At 50.4% G+C, this 20,240-nt stretch overlaps 1 protein-coding gene across 6 annotated transcripts in view; it reads left to right on the top strand.

Moving 5' to 3' along the window:
• The window catches only part of DGKD (diacylglycerol kinase delta), a 123,124-nt gene that overhangs the window by 61,942 nt on the left and 40,942 nt on the right, over window positions 1–20,240 (top strand). For 5 of the 6 annotated variants that reach the window (XM_078154630.1, XM_078154629.1, XM_078154627.1 and 2 more), the window contains 3 exons: window positions 18,325–18,429; window positions 18,861–18,993; window positions 19,871–19,977. In XM_078154630.1, the coding sequence (XP_078010756.1) occupies window positions 18,325–18,429; window positions 18,861–18,993; window positions 19,871–19,977 (345 nt within the window). Of the gene's footprint in view, window positions 1–9,487; window positions 10,346–18,324; window positions 18,430–18,860; window positions 18,994–19,870; window positions 19,978–20,240 lie in introns of those variants that run through there. The other variant, XM_078154631.1, reaches the window with a different exon arrangement.

Below are 20,240 nucleotides of genomic sequence, written 5' to 3'. Positions count from 1 at the left end.
TTTCCTTCACTTGTCTGTCAGCTTCTTCATCTATAAAATGAGGATCCCAAGAGCAGCTACCCCCAGGGTTGTGAAGAGCCAGTGAGTGAACACGTGTGTGGAGTGCCTTCTAAAGACCTGCTGTGAGGGTGGTACCAGGTCGTGACTGTTGTCTCTCCTGTTAGAACATAAGATCCTCGGGAATAGGAATTATCCTGTTCATCGTCCTCATATCTCAGCCCAGCACCTAGGAGACATTTAGTAAATAGTTGGTTGACCGAGCTCTTCGAAAGAGGAGCAGTTTGAGTGCAGGAAAGAAAGCCCTTTTCGCCAGGGGATGGACCGTGACTAGACTGGCATCCTTGCTCGGGCTCTGCCAGGCTGGCCAGTCTGTGAGCGTGCTCTAATAATAAGTCTATAGAAAAACATATTACCCTGTAGAGAATAGAAATAAAATGTAAAATAAAGGTGTGGAGAGAACGTAGTCAAGCAGAACACATTCACGCTTTGGTGTTGTTTGAAAATGTCTGTCTTTTTAGCTATGAGCCCCCACCTCCAGGCCCAGAGGTGAGAAGGCTTTCTCCATGTCAGGGACATTTGGGTAGAATTTCTGCAGTTTCTGGTAGGAAGACAGAGCGGAGGAGTGAGGAGCCAGGGAGGAGTGGGTGATGAGGATGTAGAGTCAGTGAACACAGAATAGACTTCCTAGGAGTTTAGCCAAGAAGGGAAGCAGAGTGACGAGGACGAGGCGGTAACATTTGAAGGAATCCATGAATGAAGCCCTAAAGAGACCAGAGCAAGCAAAAAGACCCCAAGTGTGAACCCAGTTAGAATCGCTCTGTTAGTTGTGCGGGGCTGCCTCTCACTTGAGGAACCTCTGTGGATCTGGTGCAGCGTTCCTGAGCTGTGAGAAATGAAGGGCGTGGAAACTTAGGAGCGGATGTTCTGAGTGGATCAGTGATCCACTGATGCAGTGAGGGGGACCCGGACGTCTTGTGTGATACATCCTGACGACAACATTCTTAAAAATGTCTCAGAGACCTCAAATCAGGTCCCTGCCGGGACTGGAGGAGGGGTGATGAGGCAGAGAGGTGGTGGAGCCTCAGGGCAGAATGAGACGTGCGTTTTGGATGTGGCTAATGGGGTTTGTTTTATGGGGCTGTCTTCACATGTTACAAGGGTTGTGGTGGGGGGGGGGGGGGGAGGGGGAGGGCTGCTGTTGGTAGTGAGGGCAGGGAGGTGTCTCGGTGGGTAGTGGCCCGGACCTGGAGTCAGGAAGCTGTTGTTTGGTCATATTGGAGCTTCTTGGCAAGATCCTAGTGTAGTTGGCCATTTTCTTCTCATTTTACAGATGAGGAAACTGAGGCAAATAGGGTGAAGTGACTTGCCCAGGGTCACACAGCTAGTAAGTGTTGGAGGCTAGATTTGAGCTTGGTTCTTCCTGACTCCGGGGCCAGCACTCCGTCCCCTGTGCCACCTAGCTGCCCTCACTGGCAGAAAGACCTGAATTCAAATTTGACCTCAGCTAAAAATAGCTAGTGGCTGTGTGACCCTGGGCAAGTCACTTACTAACTCTGTCGTCCTCAGTTTCGTCCTCTGTAAAATGGGGATAATAGTAGCACCGCAGTTGTCGTGAGGCTAACGGTTAGGTGATGTGGGTAAAGCCCTATTAATGCCAGCCTTATTGTTGTGTCATTGTTGAGCTTCCCAGGAAAGAAGAGATAAAGGCCATCAGTGTGTCTGGAAGCGCAGAAAGGCAGGACAGCTTTGAAAGTCGCACATTGAGTGTATTATGTACTTAGAAAACTGTATGGAACGGAGATTCATGATCTTACGCATAATCTTTTTTTGGTTTTACTCTCCCCCCCCCCCCGCTTAGGCAGTTGGGGTTAAGTGACTTGCCCAGGGACATACAGCTAGTGTCACATGTCTGAGGTCGAATTTGAACTCAGGTCCTCCTGACTTCAAGGCCAGAGCTTATCCACTGCGCTACCTAGCTGCCCCTTTGGTTTTACTTTTAAAAAATGCTTTGGGAAGGGGGTTGTTAAGTACAGGGGGGAAAGTTAAAATAAGAGGGAAGAGATGAGCGGCATTCACTGAGTGCTCTGGGCCAAGCACTGTTAGTTCTGGCGCTGCAGAGAGAGCCCAGAGAGCTTTGGCACAGGTAGGGGCGGTGTCCTGTGAACGGCGGCCTCAGGGTTCTCAGAGCCCAGAGGGGAGGGGAGGGTTTGCTCCTATCAGGCCTGGTGTCTGCTGCTCTCTCTGGTTTCAAGGGTGCAGCAGGTGCAGGATGGGGGAGGTGTAGTGGCAGGAGCCCTGGTTTGGGTCTGGGCTCCACCTCAGTAACCACCTCGGTCCTCAGGTGCCCTGAGGCCGCCGTTCACAGGCCTGAGGTCCAGGGCCCAGCGTCTGCCAGAAGGACACCTCGTCTTCCTCTTAGACCGGAGCCGAGGAGGAGCAGACCCTGAGGTTCCCAGTTAACTCAGCTGGGTTAGGTGTGAGTGTGAGGCTGCAGAATCCTCACCCTGGTCCTGCTGAGGCTTCCCCTGCCCAGGCCTCTGAACTCTGACTTCCTGAAAGGGCCTTGGCTCCTCAGGCTTGGTTTTCTGTTGAATGTTGCTCTGCCTCTCGAGCAGGCCCACCGGATCGGAGTGACTGAGAGAAGGCTGAAGATGCTCCTCATTTCACTAGTCAGCGCTGGCAGAGCTGCCCACTCCGCCTCTTGTGTCTAGGCCCGGAGGGCTGCCGTCCTCTCCGTGACTCGAGCGTTACAGGTGGGGCTGGAACTGGCCGCGGCGGGCAGCCCCCTCCGTGCTTCCTCATAGGCCTGTCTGGGGCGAGGGGGCGGCGCCGACCATGGGGATGCCGTGGGGACCCGGTCGTTCGGAGTGCCCTGTGACGAGTCAGTCGCTCAGTGTTTTGTCCTGGCGCTGTGCTGGGCCAGAGATGCAAAGATGAGCAGAAATACATTAGTGCGTTCTGATAACAGTCACAGTCATAACAATAGCTAGCATTTGTCTGCTTTGATCATCACAACGGCCCTGTAAGGCAAAGGGCTGTTCTTATTCCCATTTGGCATCTAAGGAAACTGAGGCTGACAGGTTAAGTGACTTTCCCAGGGTCATACACCCAGTGAGTGTCTGAGACAGGATTTGACCTGGGGTCTTCCAGACTCCATGTCCGGCTTTCTATCCACTGAGCCACCCGGCTGCCCCAAAGCAGGCCATATGCAAAATCCATCCGAAGCGGCAGAGGGGGTGGGGGCCTCCAGGAAAGGCTTCTCGAAGGGGGTGGCCCACGAGCTGAGCCTCTAAGGGCTTGACGGATAGGTTTCGGCAGGCATGGAGGTGAGGATGGAAGGCTGTCAGGAGATGAGAAACAGACCAGTGTGGCTGGAATGTGGGTCCTGGGGTGGGTGTTAGGCCCCGGGCAAGGCATTAGGAGCCACTGAAGGTTCTGTTCTTTTTTTTTCCCCAAAATAAATGATTGCTCTCATTTGTTTTTCCATCATCCACGTTCCCCACTGAATCCTTCCTCCCCACCCCCTCCCAGAGTGTCATTTCTTAGGATAAACAATTTCTAGAAAGAGGAAGGAAAAAACACTTAGCCAAACTAGCCAACATATTGAGAAAGCTGCATGCTCTGTGCGTTGTCCCGCCCGTGTCTGCCACCTCTGGGCGGGAGGCAGGGCGTGGGAGGAGCCTGGCCCAGCGCCATGTCACTGACCCTGCGTAGTGGTTGGGTTTCTGTTGTTTCGTCACTTTCCATTCCCGTGTTTTTCCTTCATCCGCTGCTTCGTTTTGCATCAGTTCATGCAAGTCTTACTGTGATTCTCCATGTTTATTATTTTCATCATTCCTCACAACATCTCAATAGTCAGTAAGCATATGAAGCACCTGCTATGTGCCTGGCAGTGTGCTAAGCACTGGTAAGGTAGAGAAGCAGAATGTGAAAAGGACCGTCCCTGCCCTCAAGAAACTTACAGTCTAATGAGGAAGACAACAAGAAACCGCATACTGGATAAAAGGAAATAATTAATGAGAGGAGGTCATCCAACTTCAGAGGGGTGGAAGATGGCCTTCGGGATGGCGCTTGAGGGAAGCCAGATCTTGGAGGTGAAGAGGGAGGGCATTGTGGGCGTGGCAGACGCCAGGGAAAGTGCCCAGGCCCAGCAGACAATGTCGGGAGGCCGATGTCACGGGGGCGCGGCGGGGGTGGGGGAGGGAGTATCAGGCTCCATCCCAGTCCCACGCCACACTCTCCCCAATCCGTGGAAGTCACTGTTGTTTCCAGCTCTTGCTCCCACAAATATGGCATCCGTGGCACCTTTCATTGGCGAGTGTGCCTGCAGTCACTGAGGCGTCCTGAGGCAGGTCCTGACCTGTGCTCAGGAATATCATTGGGGTGACTACAGGGGCTAGAGTGGAGGCAATGGAGGAAAGGAGACTAATCAGTTAGGAGGTGAAGGGTAAGGGGGGGATTGCACATGTGGGTGGGGGAGGAGTCCAGGATGGCTTCTAGGTGGCAAACCTGGCTGTCTGAGGAACTACAAGAATATTAGGGGGAGGGCTGGGTTTGTTGGAAAGATGGGGAAAGGTTGTACAGTAACAGCAATATTGTAAGTGGAATAACTCTGAAAGACTCAAGAACACTGCTGGATGCACTGTTGTTACTCCCTGGTTTCAGTCTTGTCCAACTCTTCGTGACCCCATTTGGGGTTATTTTCGGCAAAGATTCTGGAACAGTCTGTCATTTCCCTCTCGGGCTAGTTTTACAGGACGAAGAAACTGAGGCAAACATGGTGAAGTGATTTACCCAGGGTCACACAACTAGTAAGTGTCTGAGGCCAGATTTGAACTGGGTTCTTCCTGATCTCAGAGCTAGCACTCTGTCCACTGCACCACTTAGCTGTTCTGATGGATGCAGTAACTACCCACAATTTCCAAGGACTGAAGATGAAACCAGATTTTTCCTGCCTGACAGAGAGGTTGTGCATCACAGTTGTACAATTTTTGTTTTCTTTTTTAACATTCATTTTTGTTTGTTTTGAGTTCCAGATTCTCTCCTCCCTCCGGTCCCTCCCCCAATTGAGAAAGCAAGCAGTATGGTGTCAATTATACAAGTGAAGTCATGTAAAACATTTCCATATTAGCCATGTTGCAAAAAAAGAAAAGAAAAAGAAAAACAACATACTTCAGTCAGCACTCGGAGCTCATCAGTTCTCTCTCTGGAGGTGAATAGCATTTTTCATCCCGAGTCCTTTGGAATTGTCATGGATCCTTGTATTGATTAGGGTAGCTAAGTCTCAAACGATCGTTCTTCCAGTATTGCTGTTACCGTGTAAAATGTTCTCCTGGTTCTCTTCGCTTCACTTTCCATCAGTTCATATAAGTCTTCCCAGGTTTTTTGGAGCCCATCGCCCTCATCATTTCTTATAGCACAATGTCGTATTCCATCACAATCATATACCACAACTTGCTCAGCCGTTCCCCAGCTGATGGGCATCCCCTCAATTTCCAATCCTTTGCCACTGCAGAAAGAGTTCCTATAAATACTTTCGTACATATGGGTCCTTTCCCTTTTTCTTTGATCTCTTTGGGATGCAGGCCTAGTAGGGGTATTGTTGGGTCAAAGGATACACACAGTTTTATAGCTCTTTGGGAGTAGCTCCAAATTGTTCTCCAGAATGTTTGGCCCAGGTCACAACTCTACCACCAATGCATTAGTGTCCCAGTTTTTCCACATCCCCTCCAGCATTTGTCATTTTCCTTTTCTGTCATGTTAGCCTGTCTGATAAGTATGAGGTAGTACCTCAGAGTTGTTTACATTTCTCTAATTATTAGGTTTTTTTTTTTCATGTTACTATTGATAGCTTTGACTTCTTCTTCTGGAAACTGCCTGTTCATATCCTTTGACCATTTATCAATTGGTGACTGGTTTTTATTTACACAAATTTAACTCAGTTTCCTATATATTAGAGAAATGAGGCCTTTATCAGAGAAACTTGCTGTAAAATTCACACATACACACACACATGTTTCCTGCTTTCCTTCGAATTTCAGAAGCATGGGTTTTGTTTGTGCAAAGCCTTTTTAATTTCATATAACCAAAATTACCCATTTTACCTGTCACGGTCCTCTGTGTGTCTTACTTGGTCATAAACTCTTCCTCATCCATATATCTGACAGGTGGTTTTTTTCCACACTCCTGTAATACGGTGTGAGGTATTGCTCTGTGCCTCGCTCTGCTGTGCTAATTTCCAGCCTTCCCAGCAGTTTTTGTCAGATAGCGTCCTGGCCTCAAGAGCTTAGATCTTTGGGTTTATCAAACATGAAGCTGTTATGGTCATCTCCCCCTGCATACTGTGCACTTAATCAGTTTCACTGATCAAACCACTCTGTTTCTTGGCTCTGCCCGTTTTCGTGATTACTGCTGTTTGAGATTTGGTACTGCTAGGTTGCTTCTCTTTGCTTTTTTTTTCTCATTGGTTCCCTAGATATTCTTGACTTTTTGTTCTTCCAGATGAATTTATGATTTTTTCTGGCTCTGTAAAATAATTCTCTGTTAGTTTGATTGGTATGACTCTGGATAAGGACATAATGTTAGGTAGAATTGTCCTTTTTATTATATTGGCTCAGCCTACTCCTGAACTATTAATATGCCTGCAGTTCTTTAGGTCTGTCTTTCTTTCTGTAAAAAGTGTTTTGTAATTGTTTTTGTATAGTTCTGGGTTTGTCTTGTCAGATAGACTCCCAAGTATTTTATATTGTGTGCAGTTACTTTAAATGGAACTTCTCTTTCTGTGTCTTCCTGCTAGGTTTTGTTGGTAATATATAGAACTGATGATTTATGTGGGTTTATTTTATATCCTGCAATGTTGCTAATGTTGTTAATTGTTTCAAGTAGCATTTTCGTTGATTCTCTAGGATTCTTTATGTATGCCAGCGTGTCGTCTGCAAAGAATGATGGTTTGGTTTCCTTATTGCCTAGTCTGATTCCTTCAGTTGCTTTTTCTTCTCTTATTGCTATGGCTAACGTTTCTCGTACAGTATTGAATAACAGTAGCGATAATGGACATCCGTGCTTCAGCCCTGATCTTACTGGGGAGGCTTCATGTTTATCCCCGTTACAGATAATGGTCGCTCTTGGTTTTAGATAGATACTACCTGTCATTTGAAGAAAAGCTCCATTAATTCCTGTGCTCTCTAGTGTTTTCAATAGGAATGGGTGTGGTATTTTGTCAAAGGCTTTTTCTGCATCTATTGAGGTGATATGGTTTTTGTTGTTTTTGTTATTTATGTGGTCAGTTATACTTAATAGTTTTCCTAATATTGAACCAGCCCTGCATTTCTGGTGTAAATACTATCTGGCCATAGTCTGTGATCTTTGTGGCATATTGCTATAGTCTTTTTTTTTTTCCCTTTGGCTAGGCAGTGGGGTTAAGTGACTTGCCCAGGGTCACACAGCTAGTAAGTGTCAAGTATCTGAGGCCAGATTTGAACTCAGGTCCTCCTGACTCCAGGGTTGCTGCTCTATCCACTGTACCACCTAGTTGCCCCGCTATGGTCTTTTTGCTAGTATTTTATTTTAGCATCAATATTCATTAGTGAAGTTGGTTTATAGTTTTCTTTTCTTTCTTTTTTGACTGTCCTTGCTTTAGGCATCAAAACTATATTTGTGCCATAGAAGGAATTTGGTAGGACTCCTTCTTTACCTATTTTTTCAGATAGTTTATGTAGTATTGAAATTAATTTTTCTTTAAATGTTTAATCTTGGGGATTTTTTTCTTAGGAAGCTCATTTATGTTTTGTTCAATTTCTTTTTCTAAGAAAGGGTTGTTTAAGTGTTTTATTTCCTCTATTCTGGAAATTTATATTTTTATAAATATTCATCCATTTTACTTAGATTGTCAGATTTGTTGGCATATAATTGGGCAAAATTGTTCCTAATAATTGCTTTAATTTCATCTTCATTGGTGGTGCGCTTATCCTTTTAATTTTTGATACTGGTGATTTAGTTTTCTTTTTCTTTTTAAGTCAAATTAACCAATGGTTTATCTATTTTATTGTTGTCATTGTTTTATAAAACAGCCTCCTAGCTTTACTTATTAGTTCAGTTTTTTTTTCTTTTAATTTTATTCATCTCTTTTGATTTTCAAGATTCTATTTTATTGTTTAATTGGGGATTTTTCATTTGTTCTTTTTCTGGTTGTTTTTTTTAGTTGCACATACAATTCGTTGATCTACTCTTTCTCTTTTTTTATCAATGTGAACATTTAGAGATAGAAAAAATCCCATAAATACTGCTTTGGCTACACCCCACAAATTTTGGTATGCTGTCATTATCTTTAATGAAATTATTGTTTCTATTTCTTCTTGTTGTTCTTTGATCCACGCATTCTTTAGGGATTATTTAGTTTCCAATTTTTAGTTTCTGCTTCCAAGCTCCTTTATTGAATGTAATTTTTATTGCATTGTAGTCCCCAAAGAGTGTATTTAATATTTCCTGCTTTTCTGCATTTGTGAAGTTCTTATGCCCTAATATGTGATCACTTTTTGTGAAGGTACCATGTACCACCGAGAAAAAGGTATACTCCTATTCCCATTCAGTTTTCCCCAGAGGTCTGTCATAGCTAACTTTTCTAAAATTATGTTCATCTCTTTAACCTCTTTCTTATTTATTTTATGGTTAGATTTATCAAGTTCTGAGAGGGGTGAATTGAGATTCTCCCACTAGTATAGTTTTACTGTGTATTTCCTCATGTAATTTATTTAATTTTTCCTTTAAGAATTGTGATGGTCTACCATTTGGTGCACATACATTTATTTAGTATTGATATTACATCATTGTCTATAGTACATTTTAGTAAAATGTAATTTCCCTGATTATTTTAATTAGGTCTGTTTTTGCTCTGAGATCATGCTTGTTGCCCCTGCCTTTTTTACTAGAAGCATAATAGATTCTACTCCAGCCCCTTATGTTAACTCTGTGTGTGTCTTTCTCTTTCAAGTGTGTTTCTTGTAAACAACATATTGTTGGATTCTGGTTCCTAATCCATTCTGCTATCTGCTTCTGTTTTATGGGTGAGTTCATCCCATTCGCATTCATATTTGTGATTACTAATTATGTATTTACCTTGTCCTATTTTCTTCTCTTTATCCTTCTTTTTCTTTTGTATCCTTTCCCTTCTCGAAAGTCTGTTTTGCTTCAGACCACAGCCTCCTGAATCCATCCCCCCTCTTGTTACTCTCCACTTTCTCTTTGCCCCTTCCCCTCCTTCTTCCATGTTGGGTAAGATGGACTTCTATACCCAACTGAGTGAGTGAGTGTGTGTGTGTGTGTGTGTGTGTGTGTGTGTGTGTGTGTGTTCTTCCCTCTTTGAATCTGTTCTGATGAGAATGAGGTCCAAGCATTGCCTGCCTCCCCCCCCAAATATACTACCCCCCCCATACATTGTTTTGCAGACTACAAACTGTCATGTGTGTTGTAAGAGTTTTATTTTTCTTTACTTTTCTCTTTTAGAAAATTTTGGAGTAAATCAGAGGGGAGGGCTGGGGATATAGCTAAGGGAGTCCAGAGAGAAAGGAAGAAAGGAAGAAGTTAATGTATAGAAGGGGTAGAGGAGGTAGAGATGGTGGAGGAGGAGGAATCGTCATTTATGGGGCACCTCCTGTATGCCAGGTACTGTGCTGAGCACTTACAAGTATGATTTCATTGGATCCTCACAACCCTGGGAAGTAGAAGTTCCTCATTGTCCCTGTTTTATAGTGGAGGAAACCGAGGCAGGTTAAGGCGCCTGTCCAGGAGTGCCCCGCCAGGAGCCGCGGCTGGCTTTGACTCCAGGCCCGGTGCTCTATCCACCACTCCAGCAGAAGCCTGAAGGGATTAGAGACAGGCCAGAGAGGGCTGTAAGGCAGCGCTGACTCGTGTCCAGAGGCCGCTGTAGGGCGCAGACGTCTTTTCCGTTTCACCACAGGTCCCATCTCCTTTGGCGCTCTCTGGGGCTCTCCCAGCACCCAGCACTGACTGGGTTGGGTTTTGCTCCTTTTTCCTTCCTGTTTACGCTGTTTGGGCGACCGATCGCATGCGTTGGCTTGCAGCTCCGGCTGCCTGTTTTGCACCGGGCTTCTCCAGGTGCTTCGTTTTTGCCATTTCCTGTAGCTCAGTCACATTCCTGGGCTCCGTGGCCCAGGGCTCACGTCAGCTCCAGCATCCTGTGTGCATCTCATAAATAGTCAGCGTAGCCGACCCGAAGGCAGGAGAGGCTGCTTGTGGCCGAGCTCTGGCCTTGGTGGGAGGAGGACCTCTTCAGAGCAGCCGCCACGTTCTCGCTAGAGAAGGCCCTGCAGTGGCGTGACCCCCACAGGTGAACATTCGTTTCGTGACAGCCTGGTATTTGCCTTCTTCGCTGTTGGCTCAGTCATAACCGGCTCTTGGCAAAGTGATGTAAACAGGATGTTGAATGTTTAAACTAAAATTTAATTGTGGGAAAATGAAACCAGCGGTGGCAGCAGAGGCCAGTTGGGTGATAGGCCTGGGGGGTGGGAGCAGATGCGGCGTGCTCCTTCTCTCCTGGCTCCTTGTGGAGGGGCTGCCTCAGGGGCTGCGGGTGCCCAGCGCTCTTACATTACAGACGGCCCTGGAAAGCCATGGGACGTTGCCTCTGAGGGAGCCGCCTTGAGCCCCCTGTACTTCAGGTTCTCTGTTTTTAAAAAAGGGATAAGCAGCTTTACCTCCTGACCTAGAAGGGACGCCATGAGGTGAAATCCCTGGGACACTGCTGCCCTGTCTGGTCACTTCTCCTCAGTCTCTGCCAGATCTGCAGCCGGCTCATGCCCAGCCACTGGGGGCATCCTCGGGGTCCCTGGGCTGGGCCCTTGCCTCCTTTTTCTTTTTTTTTCTTTTTTTTTTTTAAGGCAGTTGAGGTTAAGTGACTTGCCCAGGGTCACACAGCTAGTAAGTGTCAAGTGTTTGGTCCGAGGCCGGATTTGAATTCAGGATTTGAATCCTCCTGACTTCAGGGCCTGTGCTGTATCCACTGCGCCACCTAGCTGCCCCTTCCTCCTTTTTCTTGACCCTCATACTTGGTGACCTCCCCAGCCCCCGTGGGCTCATTTCTGTCGCTGTGCAGATGACTCCCAGATCAGTGTAACCTTCCCCTGACTTCCTCCTGAGCACTAGCTGCCTGTGGCCTCCAGGATCTCCAACTCAGCTTGGCCAGACTCCTCGTCCTTCCGAAATGCCCTCTTCCAGGTTTTCAGCCTCAGCTTCTTACTCTCTGACTGTGTGACCTTGGGCAAGTCACTTAACCTCCCTGGGCTTCAGCTTGCTCCTTTTTTACAGAGGAGGTTGGAGTAGATGGGTCCTGCGTCGCTTCCCTCTCTGCGTGTAGGATCCGTGGTCTTGTCATTTCTGCCATCATCCCTCACCTAATGAGTTGTCCACCCCTCCGACCACCCCCGCCTCTACCACAATGAGCCTCCCCAAGCATGGGGTCTCACCATGGTGCCCCCTCCTCACTAATTCTAGTAGTGCATGTGGCAACTTCTCTGTTTGGCGTTTCAAGCTTTTGACGACAGCCCTCCCTGCCTTTTCTCGCACCTTGTGGTCCAGCCTGCATGGTCTGGTCCTCACCACCCAGCCCCCATCTCTCACCTCCACGTCTTTGCACTGGCTGGTGGCCCCCAGGTGTTTGGTACCCTCCTTCCTCGCCCTCCCTCATCTCAGCCCCCTGGGCCTCCCTGGCTTCCTTCCCGTGTGAGCAGCTCTGCTGCTGCTGTCTCTGGGTGAGGCCCTGGCACGCTTCTCCGCTGATGGAATGTAAGCTCCCTGAGGGCAAGCCCTATAGCCATAGCACCTAGCATAGTGCCTGGCACATGGGGGTACTGAGTAAATGTTTGTTGTCAACAAGTGCAGACAGTGTAGGCAGTGACCCTGACAACCTGAGGCTGGAGGGGTCGACACAGCATGGGGCCCTCCCCAGAAATAGGAATGTCAAGTATCGTTTTCTTTATTTTTAAAAATGTTTTATGGACTGCCCTTTTTAAAAAATATCACTCACAGTAACAAGTAAGTACAGCTGAGCAAAGCCTGTTGGTCATGGTTGCAGCGTGGGCATGTCTCCCGGTGCCCCTGCAGGCCGTCCTGGCCCCGCCGAGAACGTGGTGCCCACCAGGATGGGCGTGGTAGGGCCCTTGGGTATTGCTGGGCTTGCTTGGCTTCTTTCTCTCTGACTCCATCATCCCAGGCTTCCGAATCCTTTGGGTTTGTCCCGTCTGAGGGGCTGGTAAGATTCTGTCACAGTCGTAATATGTCCCCATTCATTCGGACCCTCCCCAGGCAGGGGCAGCTCTTCGTGGCTACAGGAAATGCCTCTGTGCACCCTTGGGTCCGTGTGCCCATTTCCCTCCCCTGGGGGTGTATGCCCCGCTCACAGGGGATGGGCAGGCTACTAAGACGTGGCTCCAACACACAGTAATGACTGTGTCTGCATTCCTGTGGGCCTTTCGGCCTTTGCCGTTGGGGGTTTTGTCCTGGGTGAGACGGCAGGGAGTGGAGAAGTCGAGGCAGGGCCCTTTGATTTCTTAAGGAGATAGGCGGCAGGTCATGTACTTCCAGTGTGAGCAGAGCGGGGCAGCTCCTCGTGGGACGCAGAGTCAGTAAGTTGTTCAGAAGCTCTGCCCGCCCAGTTGAGGGGAGCTACGATTACCATCACAGATTCCAGGTGGGTGCAGTCAGCTTGATAGCACAGCTTTCTCCAGTGATGCTAAGTGCCCTGGGAGCAGGAGCAGAGTCTGTGTCTTGGGGATAAAGCTGGACATGACCTCGGGTCAGAGAGGGCAAGCCAAAGGGCCCATTCCAGCTGCCTCTGACTTCATGGAGGCAGAGATGCAGGTCCCTGGTTCAGCGTGCATGAGCAGGGAAAGTCAGAGAGTAGACGTGGAAACCACAGGGTTTTGGAGCCTGTGGAACTGCATGAGATCTGAGATGTACCTGGAGCCTGGGGAGCTGCCATGGGGTGGAGGGGAAGCATGACATCGTGTGGCCGTGTCTTACAAGAGGAATCGTCTGCATGAATGTGGAAGCCCCCAAGGCCATGTTCTAGGCTGGGAGGGAGAGGAAGGAAGCCTAAGCTCCTGGTGCTCCAGGGAACTGAGGGAAACAGGGCAATCGGGGCCAGCAGCCACACTGGGAGTGGATTGCTGGGTACGCGGGGGGCCTGGTGCAGCTTTTTAAACAGAACTCCCTCTTTTGCTTTCATGAGCTGTAGAAGTCTGCCTCGCTCAGCCACCATCAGAAAACTGCCTCAAACTGCCATCGCCCGCCGACCGTCCCGGTGACCCAGGGGCAGTCAGTCGATTTGGGGGCCCCTTCTTAAGTTCGGTTGATAAGAAAAAACCCTAATGAGTATTTGCTTCTTTAATGTAGTCTGGGACTTAATAGATTTTAGTACTTCAGAGAGCTGGGATTCCATCCCCTGGTGCAGGCCCTAACTCCTCCCCACAGCTCAGCCTGCATACGCACCCCTCCGTCCTGGGCAGAGTCTGCCAGAGCCGTGCCCTGCTGGCATAAACTTGGAGAGCGCCCCGGTGAGGCAGGAGAGCAGGGCCCTGAAGGGAGAGGCCGTGGCGGCTTACCCCCCTCCCCGTGATGACGTGTTCTCTAGCACTTTGCGGCATCCAGCCTCGCTTCATCTTTGTTATCTCCTCCACTGGCTTCCTGTTGCCCTCAGGGCCAGCTATGAGAGGCGTTTGAAGCCCTTTACAGCTTGTCCTCTTCCTACTTTTCCTTCCCACCTCCAGGCCATTGCACTGGCTGTGCCTCATGCCTGCAATGCTCACCCCTCATCTGTGTCTCTTGCAGTCCCAGGCTTCCTTCAGGACTTGGCTCAAGCTTCACCTTCCCCAGGAAGCCTTTTTCAGCTCCGAGGCCGATCTGAGGCCTGAATCACCTTACAGAGAGACCTGCCGGCGGCACAGATGTTTTTATTCCCACTTTTCACGTGGATAAACTGAGACTGTAATTGGTTAAGCTACTTGCCCAGAATCATAAAGCAAGTAAGTGACATAGCCAAGCTTCACAAGCAGCAAGAGGATGCCCCAGTGAGAAGAACAGGCCTGTAGTCAGGAAAATCCAAATTCAAATCCAGCCGCAGGTACTTACTAGCTGTGTGGCCTTGGATGGGTCACTTAACCTTATCTGCCTTAGTTTCCTCATCTGTAAAATGGGGATAATATTAATAACCCCTACCTTCCAGGGTTGTTGTGAGGCTGTTTGTAAAATGCTTAGCACAGTGCCTGGCACATAGCAGGTGCTCTATAAATTCTTATGCTGTGCCTCAGTTTCCCTCTGTCAAACCCAAGCCTTCTAGATCCAAACCTGTTTCCCCTCGTTGCCTCTTGTCCTTAGAGCCAACATCTGTAAACACAGCAAAGGGTAATGCACCAGACCCCATGAAGCTCTAGCCCCGAAGCCTTCCTGTTATTGTCCCTAGGCTGGGGTTGGCTGCCGGAAGACTCCAGGAGCCCCCAGATCAGGCAAAGCCGGCACCTGGTGTGATGAGCCTGGTGTCCACCAGGATATCAGGACCTTTGTCACATTGGTATGAAGGATGGAAAAAGGCTCCAAAGCCTGATCATGTCACTGTGGGCCAGGCCTTCACTGCCTGGGGTCCTCAGGGCTCCGGGCAGGGGCGGGGACAGGAGCCTGGCACTGAACCAGAATGGCTTCTCTGCAGGGACAGGAAAATGTTTCCTTCTTTGGACCAATTCGTTCTAAATTGAGAAATCAGCTTTGAATGTAAAAAGCAGGAAATCTCATGTTTCTTTTCTAGTCCATGAATAAACAGGAAAAGGAAGGAGGTGAAGAGCGAGTGAGCTGCTAATATTTCCCATTTCTAAAGCTGACCTGGCTAAAATGGTCTGAGCTTTCATTTTTTTGTGTGAAAATGTCTTGTTTCCCATTCATAGCCAAAGTAGTTAAAAATCCAGAAATACTTTTCCAGTCTCATTAAATTAATTAGATATATTTGTCATTAAAAGTGTCCAGAGTACACAAAATGAAGTTAGCATTCAGCCGGCCCTGTGGACCTCCATGGAGCACCGCAGAAAACCCCCCCATTCATTCATTCGGTTCATTTAATGTTTCGGATCTCAAGGATCTGCCATGGTGTCAGGAGGTTTTCTCCCTTCACAGATGCAGATCACACCTCCTTCCAGTCTTACTAAGTGGATGTTTGTGAATTTCCATGGCCAAGAGATCCATTACCCTGTGACCAGCTTGCTGATAAGCCTCCCCACCCTCAGCCCAGCGTTGTTCCGTTAACAGATGTGCTTGGTACAGCCTCCTGCCGGGCTTCCCCCAGCTGTTGCCGCAGTGGGGAGCCCTGGGTCGCCGTGGCCATGAAGAGCCACTGGAGTAGGAGCTGGGGGGTGCGGGGGGGGGCAGGATTCAGCTGAACAAGGCTTTGGTCGGTAGGTTGCTGGCCTTCATTCTGGAAGAGGACCCACATGACATCACTGTGTTAGAGCCAAGTTACAGTGCGTCCGACTGTGGCCGAGCAGACCGGGACAGCTTGGAATGTTCTGCCACAGGTTGGGCACAGACAGTCCGTGTGAACCTGTGGGCTGGATTGTCTAACTTTGAGCATCTCACATTCGTTTCTTTTGAGCTACTTTAATTCTCCTTTGCTCTTAGAGCGCAGCACCTTCTCTGACATGGGCACGCCATGCTGGGCGCTCCCATGCCAGCGTCTCCCAGGTCTCGCAATCGATCCCAGAGTCCTTAAGGGAGATCTTAGGAGTGTCCTTGTATCGCTTCTTCTGACCACTGGGTGAACGCTTGCCCTGTGTGAGTTCTCCATGAAATGGTCTTTTTGGCAAGCGACCATTTTGCATTTGAACAGCGTGGCCAGCCCGTGGGAGTTGTGCTCTCGGCAGTTCAGCTGGAGAGAAGACCTCGGCATCTGGTGCCTTGTCCTGCCGGGTGATCCTCAGAATCCTCCCAAGACAGTTCCAGTGGAAGCGATTCCGTGTCCTGGCCTGGCGCTGTCCAGATTGCACAGGCAGGTGGTCTCATCTCTGTAGTGCAGAGCGTTGTGCTTCAGCCTGAGGATTCAGAGATCAATCAAACTGAGACTGCCCTGCCCTTGGGGGACTTATGTGTGTGAAGTGGGGGGGTGGAGTTCCGGACAAGGTCGTCGGGGTCGTTGACAGCTGCCCGCTGCTTGGCCAGCAGCTGTGAATGAAAGCCACCAAACGCCATGCCGTTTCTTTACGTGAGCAGGGAATTCATCTTTACATCATCATCATGGCTTTCAAGTGAATAAGGTTGTGCACTTATGAGGCAGCTTGGAATTACCGAGAATAGGAATAGAAGGACAGCTTCCAAGAATGGGCTTACTTTAATCGGTTTTTCTACTGAGAATTTTCTTGAGTAGATAGTTCAGAAGCCTCTCTCCTCAAAGTCCCTTCTTCCCCTGGCTTCGGAGGGCGGTTTGTGGCTGACCAGCCTGAGCTAGTCTTGAGGCCTTGGTGAACAGAAGGCTGCTGTTAGCATCTTTAGAAGGAGCGCTGATCCAGCCTTCAGACGTTCCTGTGAGCATTCCCCAAGAAGCCCTCATCTGCCCAGGAGAACCTCAGGAGCCAATGAGGAATCCTGAGTGTGCTCAGGGCCACGGGGCTCAGAGCTGGGTGGGAGCAGAAGGATCATTTTGTCCGGTCAGGGGTCCCGAGAGCTGCAGAGGTGGGCTGACTCAGCTCTTCGAGCTCCAGATCCCGCCCTCCTTCCACCAGACTGTCCTCCATGAGCGGGCAGGCCCTTCTGTCAGGCGGGCATCATGTTATCATTTTTACCTGATGGCCATGGGCTGTCCGAGTTTGAAGGGAGGCCTGGTTGTTTTGTGCTGGGCTCTGTTCTTTCTGGGGCCAAGTGCACGTCCTGCATCGTCTTGCTGAGTGGGGCAGGGGCACCTCTGGGCGTTCTCTGCCACGTGAGGAGCTCTGTGGGCTTGTTCATTCCCTGTCTCTCCACACAATGACCCAGAGGGTGTTGGTCAGTCCTGAGCCAAGGAACCAGTGAGTGTGACCACGGACAAAAGCGTGCAGGGGCCCCTTCGCCTCCCAGACTCCCTGTCCTGCCTTCATTCAGCTGATGCCCAGGAATCTGCCAGGTTACCGCTGAGATTTTGTGGTCACAGCGCTGCGTCCGCTAGCTGAGCTGGGCGGCTGGGCCTGGAGTCAGGAGGACTTACTGTCTGGGTGACCCTGGGCAGTCATTTGACCTCTGTCTGCCTCAGTTTCCTCAGCTGTAAAATGAGGACAGTAATACCTCCAACCTCCCAGAATTGTTAGCATCAAGTGAGATAATACTTGCCAAGCATTTAGCGCGGCACCTAGCGCATAGCAGGGACTGTCTCGGTACTAGCTACTATTACTGTGATTTACACGACCGACGGTTTTTAATCCAGGAGGTCTGACCCTGCTCACCACAGAAAGCTTCTCCTTCACTCCCTGTGTGACCGTGGGCGGCTCCCAGCCCCTTCCTGGAGCCCAGTTTCCTTGTCTGTGAAAGAAGGGGTTTCTGCCAGGGGGTCTTTGAGGTGCCCGTGTCGATGATCTTGTGAACCACGGTCAGAACTAAGAGGACGTGGCAGGGCTTCCTGCCTGTGACGCCCCCCGCTGCCTTCCTTCCAGGCAGATACTTCCAAGGCGCGGGGCACCTCTGGCATTGCAGGACCCGAGCCATCACGAACATGCGATTTCCCATGACCGGCTGCAGCTCAGGTCGCCCTTGGGCTGCTCCTGTTTCTGGTTCTCTTCTTAACCTGTGCCTGTTCTGAGCCGCAGGCAGCGTCCTGCTGTGTTGGTGGGAGCCCCCGGGAAGGGGGTGCAGGGCACACTCTGACGGGTCTCAGAGGAGCGTGTGTCCTCCTCCCAAATCTCTTCCAGCCTGACTGGATGTTACTTGTATGTCCATTGAGGTTTGCACACCCGCTTCCCCACCCCCGGACTTTCTCACCTCCTCAGTGCTGAGCTTAGAGCCCGGCATGTTTGTGGGGGGTTTTGAGTTGTTTCCATTGTGCCCGACTCTCTGTGACTTTTGGGGTTTTCTTGGTAGAGATACTGGAGTGGCCTGCCATTTCTTCTCCAGCCTGTTTTACAGATGAGGATACAGTAGGTACTTAATAAATGCTTGTTAACAGAATGGCTACCAGAATCCCTCAAAAGAAAGTTGTTACTTGGGAAAAAGCCCTTTAAAGAGCAACAAAGGAGTTAGCAGCGTGTTGATAAAATACCCAAACTGTGCCTGACGGCTCTGACTGGACTATCCTTCCCTCTCCTCCAGGTCATCACTCCATGTCGGAAGCTTATCTTGTGCGCCGATAACAGGAAGGAGATGGAGGATTGGATCGCGGCCCTGAAGACTGTGCAGAACCGGGAGCATTTTGAGGTGACTCGGGAATTCTTCTGACTCAGGGGAGGGCCTCCTTGGCAGCCTGGGGACCCTTCCCAGAATCATGATTCTCAAGGAGAGGGGAGCATTCTGTTAGAGGTCAGGGAAGAGAAGGAGCCTATGTTGTCCTCTCCGTAGACCCCAGGTTAAGAAGCCCCCTCCTAGACATCCATTGCCTTTGAGCCATGCTCTGGGCCTCCTGCCCGTGACAGGCTGCGTCCCGAGGCAGGCTCTCCTGTGCACAGGGTCTCCCAGGCCCCTTGGGTCCAAGCCCACTAGCCCCGTCCACACTGGGTGCGCACTGGCTAGGCTGGGGAGCTATTTTAGCTTGTTCCCACTTAGGGCCCTTGGGACGTTGGCGGGGGGGGGCACCAGGGCACGTGTCCCCAGTCCCTCTTTCACTCACCACGTTTACCTTGTCCTCCCAGTCCACCCAGTACAGCATGGACCACTTCTCGGGCATGCACAATTGGTACGCCTGCTCCCATGCAAGGCCCACGTACTGCAATGTGTGCCGGGAGGCGCTGTCCGGGGTCACGTCCCATGGGCTGTCTTGTGAAGGTATGTGGGAAACTGAGGCTGAGCTTGCCAGACTGGCTGCCCAAGCAACAGAGCTGAGACTGGACCCTGGGCCCCCAGCTCTGCCCAGTGTCCCTTATGTCCCTTTACCATCCCGCTGCTGAGGCACCCAGGGGCTTGGCATCCAAGTGGGCATCATACCCCCAAGGCTGACCACACCTGAGAGCACAAGCAAAATGGGGAGTGGTCTCGCCGTGGGTCCTACAGCGGGCCCCAAGGGGTCACATGAGGCCCCCAAAGAGATGGAAAGGGCCCTTATCCCAGACAGGTGGGTGGGGGAAGGCGCTGGCACAGCAGCAGCGCCGAATTCACCAGCCAGAGCTTGCCTCTGATGAGGGCTTGAGATTTGCTGTGACCTTAAGTGGCAGGGACCCACCGCTGCTGGATTATTATCCCCATTTTACAGATGAGGAAACGGGCAGAGAGCAGTCCCATGACCAGAAGGGTGTGAAGTGGAGTTAAAACTTGGGTCCTGTGGACCTGACCACTGCACTGCCTAGCCAGCTGGCTGCCTCCAGGCTCGGGGCCTGACCGCTGGGCCTCGCTTCTTGTCAGGCCCTGCTGCACACACGTCTCACAGCATTTCAGACAGTGCTGCTTCTTGGGGGACAGTAATCAGTCATTTTGCTTAGACTTGAGTACACAGGTGAAGAAGAGAGAAGGGCAAGGTCAGAAAGCATAGAGAATCTAGAGCAGGGCCCGGGGTTGGCCCGCAGGACCCTCCCTCTGCCCTCCTCTGCGGGTCCTCGTCCTTCTCCTCCCCTGGTGCTGGAGGCGGGGCAGCCTCGCTCCAAGCCGCCCAGGAGGCTTCAGGGGGCTCAGGCTCCACCTGGGTCTCTCCCTCCGCTTTCCTCTCCAGTGTGCAAGTTCAAAGCCCACAAGCGCTGTGCTGTCCGGGCAACCAACAACTGCAAGTGGACGACGCTGGCTTCGATCGGAAAGGACATCCGCGAGGACGAGGATGGGGTAGGAGCGCCAAGAGGCCCCGGGTCCCCGTCTGTGTCCTCACCCTAAGTGTCCGGTGAAGGGGGTGGTTGTCCTGGTAGGCAAGCCTCACTGGGTTGCACTCGCTGAACTGGCAGAAAGGAGCGGGCCTCGGAGGCCTCAGGGTCCCGGGCCTCAGAGGCGTCAGAGTCCTGGGCCTCGGAGGCGTCAGATCCCTGTGCCTCGGAGGCATCAGGGTCCCGGGCCTCGGAGGCGTCAGGTCTGGGCCTTGAGGCGTCAGGGTC

This window comes from Phascolarctos cinereus, unplaced genomic scaffold, assembly GCF_003287225.1.
Source record: "Phascolarctos cinereus isolate Bilbo 61053 unplaced genomic scaffold, phaCin_HiC Scaffold_5;HRSCAF=322, whole genome shotgun sequence".
NCBI classification, from domain to species: Eukaryota; Metazoa; Chordata; class Mammalia; order Diprotodontia; family Phascolarctidae; genus Phascolarctos; species Phascolarctos cinereus.
This window is presented reverse-complemented; position numbering and strand designations above follow the sequence as displayed.